Here is a 7,474-nt window from a genome sequence, read left to right on the forward strand (position 1 = left end):
GAGAACCGCAGTCTTCAGCAGCAGGAAGCGAAGGGTTGCATGTGGTCTGCTCTCAGTGTGCAGACGGAATAGTTCTACCTGTTATGTTCTTAAGCAACCTTACTGTAGTACTACCAAGTCTTGAAAATAAATGACTTTAGATATTAAAAACGAGAAGTAGTTCAAGGATTTCTACCCGTTACATCAAACCACAGTTTCTCCTCCACGCAACTTTGAACTAAAGATTTCCATTTTATATAATCTTGCCAGGCTGCATGTTTCTCTACACATGGTGAAGTGAATGACTGGGAGAGTCATTTGTTTGATGATAAAGGTAGAGCTGTTACTTTGCAGTGCCATCCAGAGGCTGTGGTATGTACTGCAGGAAATGAGTATAGAATATACTATACAGTGGCAATGAAAGTCTTTAGACCCGAATGTCATTAAGATAAATTATTAAAGAAATGTTTCAAAGAAAGTTGGCACAAGCACACTTTAAGGTCTCAAAAAGTGTTTTAGGTTTCTGTTATAAAAACTGTTTAATGAAAGCATGAAATCAACAGATCCGCGGAACACCCTTTCGTGCGTCATGACTCAAATATCACAAATACAGCTCTTATGGGTCTATAAAAGAAGGCATGCTTCAACAGGAAAACATAGGCTACTGTCAGTAAAAGGGCCAACATGTTAAAAATACTTTTAATTTGAAGTTTAGCTTACCTGTCGAGAAGAAACGCCACAAGTTTATCGCATCAATTGAACCGAAAACATTGTCGAATTCCACCATTTTGCAAAAACACAGACATCGGGGTAAAACAAGGTTAAACACTGGCAGTCTATTTTGTCAAGTCTTTGCATTTTGGCTTTAGCTTCTGTAACCAAATCTTTTTCTTTTTCCACACCGGCTAAACGCAATCTGGCTTAGCTAGCTACATTAGCCACACCCCAGACGCTCGCGATTGGCTGCACCGAGGTCGAAACCTGCCAAGATGTGAAGAGAATTTCTACCAGTATAACAAAAAATATTTCTGGAAACAAAATGCCTTCGCTACCTTTAATTTCACAGACAGAAAAAAACCCTAAACATCTAAGCTTCAAGTAAAAACGAAAGGCTTTAATGAAAGACGAGAGAAAAATGTTTTTAAAATCTAATTTTAACGACGGATCAAACACCACAAATGAATGTGTGTACAAGCACAATTCTGTACTGAAACAGTCATGACAAATAATTCGGTCTGCAAAAAATATCAACGTTACTGAGAACGCTTTTAAAAAGGAAAACACAAATAGGCGAAGGTCAGTCATCAGTTGAAGACTTCTATCTCTTGGGCCAGTTGTGACGAAACCCTCTGCAAACAGAAGTAAACCCATCATACAAACCCAAAATGTTTTTAAAATCTAATTTTAACGACGGATCAAACACCACAAATGAATGTGTGTACAAGCACAATTCTGTACTGAAACAGTCATGACAAATAATTCGGTCTGCAAAAAATATCAACGTTACTCAGAACGCTTTTAAAAAGGAAAACACAAATAGGCGAAGGTCAGTCATCAGTTGAAGACTTCTATCTCTTGGGCCAGTTGTGACGAAACCCTCTGCAAACAGAAGTAAACCCATCATACAAATAGTTTAGTTTTTTTTAATCCAACGATTCATTTCTTGAGTCTAGCTGTGTGTGTGTTACCGGTCAGATTTGGCAGGGACATAAGACATGCTCCTGCCTCCCACAGCGTTTTTCTTCTGTCCTTTTTTCTGAGAATCAAAGTTGGCAAAAAATCAGAGATCTTGCACAGCGAAATCAATCCAAGCTGAGATTTGTGTGACAGTGAACGCTTGTAGACTGAAAACAGGTTAATACCTTCTGCTTGGGTCCATGTGCTTGTCTGTTTGGATCAAACTGTGAACTCTCTTTTGATTTGCCTGTGTGGATAAAATACAAGCAATGAAGACGATGCACTGAACCAAAAGGAAAAATACATATGAAAAATGAAGGCAGATGTCTTACCATCAAATATTTTCAAATTTGACTGGCTGTAGTCAAAAGGTTTAAAGTCTTGTTCGGGAACTTCAGGCTCTTGAACTTTTTTCGGTTTCTTTTTTTTCTGAGCAGGTTTTGTCGACTGATCAGCCTCACTTTCAGTCTTTGAGACTTTTATTTTTGGTTTAAGACTCTCTTCACCAGCATCACTGGCGGCTCTCTCTCTTTTCTGTCCAGCCTGCTTTGCTTCCTAAGAACACAAGATCAACAAAGCCTGTTAGTGTAAAACGAAGAAAAGCAAATACAGCTTGTAAAGATGGTGAGCTGAAGCTTTCTCACCGCTACTTGCTGCCGGACGGTGTGAACGTTTTGCAGCGACTCCTGGTAGCTCAGTTTGGCTTTCTTTCGCTCCTCTGAAAGACAAACACAGACATTTATGCACAAATAAATCATCTCAAAGTTAGTGTATTAAAACATCGGACTACGCAGGGTTTCTATAAAGCTGCGGTGTTGTTTGTACCTTGAGCTTTCTTGGCCTGTTCTTTAGCTTGCCGTTTCTCCTGCGCCTCCTTCTGCTGCTGCTCAACACTCTGTAATTTCCACCGGTTATGAATCTGTTTTAAACAGAACACAATTTTCCGCCCTTAACACCCCATATTTATATGATTTTCTGCACATTTGTCTACACCTGTTGTCAGTTGTATTGTCCATTGCAACATCTATCTGTCCGTCAAGATTAAACATGAAGAGTTTAAAACCATTAAAACTGGAGACATTGTTTTGCAATAAAAAGCAATATATATATATATATATATAAAGAGGAAAAAGAAACTATACCTCATAAATCTTTGAAGAGGGGTCATACTTGGCATTCTTGGAAATGTGAATTTCCTTCGATGGTAAATACTGAAAACGAGTTTTGAAATGTCAGTGAATAAGTACACAATGCAACTTGACAAAAGGCATGCACTAAACTGAAGTGCTGTACCATTCTGAAGGGGTTCTCAAAGGACCCCATGATGCTGTGAGCTTTTTGTTGTGCCACAGTCAGATGAGCGGGAGCTGCTGCTGCCTCCTCCTCAAATACAAATGACAAAAAAAACATCCTCAACTCACAAAACAAACTGATGAGTAAGACCATTAACAATTACAAACGTTTAAACATTTTACAAAATCAACTTCAAACTTCTGCTTAGACTTTACAACACATGCGGACCCTCTTGAACAAGCTAAATGAGAGACGCATAGACAGGTTTCTCTGAATTTCTTTCAAAATGTCCTACCGCGAAGAGGCTGATTTTTGCTGAAGCTATCACGCCGTGCAAGGACTTTTCCTCTTGGTTCACGCTTTCATCCTCCTCCTCTGAAAACAAAACTCCCGGTTTGGTTGGAGCTTCTAGACATATATGTGGAGAAAATGTCAATTGGTGGCTTTAAAATAACACCAAGGCAAATCATGAGGTCTTCATAATATCTAGACCTACCAAAAGAGGAGAGGTCCAGGAAATCACTTTCAGACGAGCGGGAGGTGTCGTGCGGTCCGAATAACGTCGTCTGTGGCTAGAAGACAACAGCAAGAGGGGCAATTAGAAATAAACACAATAATAGCTTCTTCTACCAGTTTGGATCCACCGAAAATGCTGAACATCTGTCAACACACCTTTCTTTTAGGGGTCATCGATTTCCTCTTTTCAGCAAGTACCTCTGCCTAAAAAGAGAGAACATTCAAATTCATAGACTTAGAATTTCATATTACAAATGAAGTGAAACAAGAAGCAGAGTCTATGAGCTAAATAGTGTTTGTCTGAGCGCACACCTTGAGTAAAGGGGTCTCTCGAGCCTGTTTGATAAGCTGATGAAGCTCATTGATCTGCTGGCGCACTAGTGGTGGAGTGGGGTTACAGCACGCGATGATGCCCTGAGGCTCCCTAGAGTGAACAACACGTACGTTTATACAGACTTCAAAAGAATAAAACATTTAAATAATAGAAAAAAAGGATTTCAAATGCAGTAGTCCACTTAAACTAAGCTGAAGTTTGAAATGGCTTGTTTAGAGATCACCAAGGTTATGATGCCAGACACCACGCATGTCTACATTTCAACATCTTTTCAGTACTTTGGCCCATTCTAATAAATGACTATTGTGGAGGTTAGCCAGTCATAACAGGTCATTCACTCACACACACACACACACACACACGTGTTAAAAATTTGGGGTTGGTAAGACTTTTTTGAAAGATGTCTCACACCAAGGAAAAGTTAAGAAAGTTGAAAATGCTCACAAAAAACAAAATTGCAAAGTTGCGAAAAAAGAAAAAACCCACACCCTCACAAGTGGGCAACTTTAAATGAAAATGTATAGATTCAATTTAGGATACACCCCTTAAACTTACTTTGGAAGCTCCTCGGCGATCTTCATCATCATGTGGTTTGGTAAGATATATCTGTGGAGAAACAACACATTCATGAATCACAACAACTACACAGGAACTAGTAATCTGTCCACAGACACATGCATAGAGTCGGTTTGGAGCATTACCCAGTGCTCTCATCTCCCTCTCGAGCCAGTTTATCTCTCCAGGCGTACAGCAGTCTGAAGGCCGCCAGCTGCTGTGTGTTGAAGCTCTTCTTCTGCTTGCGGTACAGCTCCATGTACGAGTCCTCCGTAAAAATAGGCTTCACATATTTCTAAAGAGAAAGACGAGATGATGTCAAAATATTCAGAACTTCATTTGAAACATTGAATCACTATATTGAGCTGGTTCCTTTAATTGATTCAGTTGAACTGATTCAAAGTCATAACCACAACAAAATAAACATTGTTTTATATTTTCTGTGCATTTGGGGCGTTTAATTAATTAGTTTAATTTAATTAATTTTAAATGTCATCTTTCGACGTAACCTACGTTCACTCTCACCCTCCCGGCTATCTGCTATGGTTTCATCTTCAATTCCTCCCCCTAAACAGTTATCATCTCTTGATGCTAACAGTGCTACTGATACTTTCTGCTCCACTCTTACATCTTGTTTAGACACTGTCTGCCCCTTGTCTTCCAGGCCAGCCCGTACCACCCCTTCTGCCCCTTGGCTATCTGATGTTCTCCGTGAGCATCGTTCTAAGCTCAGAGCTGCTGAAAGGGTGAGGCGCAAATCCAAAGAATCCTACTGACCTTAATGTGTATCAGTCACTCCTCTCTTCCTTCTTTGCTAATGTCTCCACTGCTAAAAGGACATACTATCATACAATTAACAATTTGTCTAACTCTCACATGCTCTTTAAAACATTTCCTCCCTCCTTTGTCCTCCTCCTCCCCCTCCTTCATCAACTCTAACAGCTGACGACTTTGCCACGTTCTTCATTAATCAGATTAAAACCATCGGTGGACAATTTGCCACACCACAATCTGTCAAGCACATCTTACCAGCAAACATGCACTCGTTCACATCCTTCTCTTCACTCTTTGAGGCAGAAGTCTCCAAACTTATCCTTTCTAATCATCCTACTAGTCTGCTTGATCCTATTCCATCTCATCTCAAGCCATTTATCCTGCAGTTGTACCTGCACTCACTCACATCAACACATCCCTTCACACTGGTGTTTTCCCATCAACATTTAGACAGGCTCGTGTAACCCCTCTACTTAAAAAAAACCCACCCTTAACCCATCTCTTTTAGAGAACTACAGACCAGTTTCCCTTCTTCCTTTCATTGCAAAATCACTTGAACAGGCTGTGCTCAACCAAGTCTTTGCCTTTCTCACACAGAACAACCTCCTCGACAGCAAAGTGGACATTCAGAAGTGGATATTCAACTGAGACAGCCTTGCTCTCAGTTGCTGAAGCCCTAAGACTGGCAAGAGCGGATTCCAGATCTTCTATACTTATCTTGCTGGATCTGTCGGCTGCTTTTGACACTGTTAACCACCAGATCCTCCTGTCAACCCTATTGGCAAAGGGCATCTCAGGAACCGCACTCCAGTGGTTCGAGTCTTACCTCTCAGATTGGTCCTTCAAGGTATCTTGGAGAGGTGAAGTGTCCAAGTCGCAACATCTAACTACTGGGGTGCCTCAGGGCTCAGTTCTTCGACCACTTCTCTTTTCTGTCTACATGGCATCACTAGGTTCTGTCATTCAGAAACATGGCTTTTCATATCACTGCTATGCTGATGACACTCAACTCTACCTCTCATTTCATCCTGATGATCCGACGATAGCTGCTCGCATCTCAGCTTGTCTAACAGACATTTCTTGCTGGATGAAGGACCATCACCTTTAACTCAACCTTGCCAAGACAGAACTGCTTTTGGTTCCATCAAACCCATCGTTTCATCACAATTTCACCATCCAGTTAGGCACATCAACCATAACTCCCTCAAAAACAGCCAGAAACCTTGGAGTTATGATTGATGATCAGCTGACTTTCTCAGACCACATTGCTAAAACTGCCCGGTCCTGCAGATTTGCTTTATTCAACATCAGGCAGATCAGGTCCCTTCTTTCGGAACATGCTACACAACTCCTTGTTCAAGCTCTTGTTCTGTCCAGGCTGGACTATTGTAATGCTCTCTTGGCAGGTCTTTCATCCAGTTCTATCAAACCTTTACAATTAATCCAGAATGTGGCTGCAAGATTATTTTTTAATGAGCCGAAAAGAATGCACGTCACACCTCTGTTTATCAATTTGCACTGGCTACCAATAGCTGCTCGCATAAAATTTCAAGGCATTAATGTTTGCCTACAAAACCACCACTGGCTCTGCAACCCTTTACCTTTTATTACTTCATTACTTATCAGAATGTGGCTGCAAGATTATTTTTTAATGAGCCGAAAAGAATGCTTGTTCTTTCATTCTTTTCATTCATTTATTAACTGCTTGTTTTCTTAAAAAAAAGGCCTCTAACACTAGCTAGCTCTATTCTATGCTTTATTTGTATTTATTATATAATTTTATTACTTCATTACTTATTTCTTTACTTCAGACTTATGTGCCCTCTAGAAGCTTGCGTTCTGCAAGTGAACGGCGCATAATTGTGCCATCCCAAAGAGGCACAAAATCACTTTCACAGACTTTTACATTAAATGTTCCCACCTGGTGGAATGACCTGCTCAACTCAATCAGAGCAGCTGAGTCCTTAGCCATCTTCAAGAATCGGTTAAAAACACATCTCTTCTTGGCAGGTCTTTCATCCAGTTCTATCAAACCTTTACAATTAATCCAGAATGTGGCTGCAAGATTATTTTTTAATGAGCCGAAAAGAATGCTTGTTCTTTCATTCTTTTCATTCATTTATTAACTGCTTGTTTTCTTAAAAAAAAGGCCTCTAACACTAGCTAGCTCTATTCTATGCTTTATTTGTATTTATTATATAATTTAAAAAAAAGACCTTGCTACGTGTGCTGTGTTAGGCTAACTGAGACTTATATCACTTGCGTATCGTTTCTCTTTTGTTGATTTTGATGGCTTCCATTGTCCTCATTTGTAAGTCGCTTTGGATAAAAGTGTCTGCTAAATGA

General features: G+C 40.1%; 1 protein-coding gene across 2 annotated transcripts in view; it reads right to left on the bottom strand.

Moving 5' to 3' along the window:
- Positions 1-1,373: 1,373 nt before the first annotated feature.
- Positions 1,374-7,474, bottom strand: part of exosc10 (exosome component 10) — a 17,759-nt gene continuing 11,658 nt past the window's right edge. The window contains exons 12-25 of one of the 2 annotated variants that reach the window (XM_016293485.1): positions 4,501-4,649; positions 4,355-4,405; positions 3,778-3,889; positions 3,622-3,669; positions 3,446-3,521; positions 3,245-3,357; positions 2,950-3,036; positions 2,799-2,867; positions 2,482-2,575; positions 2,301-2,374; positions 1,989-2,211; positions 1,842-1,903; positions 1,668-1,735; positions 1,374-1,578 (exon numbers count right to left, since the gene is read on the bottom strand). In XM_016293485.1, coding sequence (XP_016148971.1) covers positions 1,548-1,578; positions 1,668-1,735; positions 1,842-1,903; positions 1,989-2,211; positions 2,301-2,374; positions 2,482-2,575; positions 2,799-2,867; positions 2,950-3,036; positions 3,245-3,357; positions 3,446-3,521; positions 3,622-3,669; positions 3,778-3,889; positions 4,355-4,405; positions 4,501-4,649 — 1,257 coding nt within the window. In that variant the 3' untranslated portion in view covers positions 1,374-1,547. Of the gene's footprint in view, positions 1,579-1,667; positions 1,736-1,841; positions 1,904-1,988; positions 2,212-2,300; positions 2,375-2,481; positions 2,576-2,798; positions 2,868-2,949; positions 3,040-3,244; positions 3,358-3,445; positions 3,522-3,621; positions 3,670-3,777; positions 3,890-4,354; positions 4,406-4,500; positions 4,650-7,474 lie in introns of both variants that reach the window. The other variant, XM_016293484.1, reaches the window with a different exon arrangement.

Source organism: Sinocyclocheilus grahami, unplaced genomic scaffold, assembly GCF_001515645.1.
Source record: "Sinocyclocheilus grahami isolate Dianchi unplaced genomic scaffold, SAMN03320097.WGS_v1.1 scaffold303.1, whole genome shotgun sequence".
Lineage (NCBI taxonomy): Eukaryota > Metazoa > Chordata > Actinopteri > Cypriniformes > Cyprinidae > Sinocyclocheilus > Sinocyclocheilus grahami.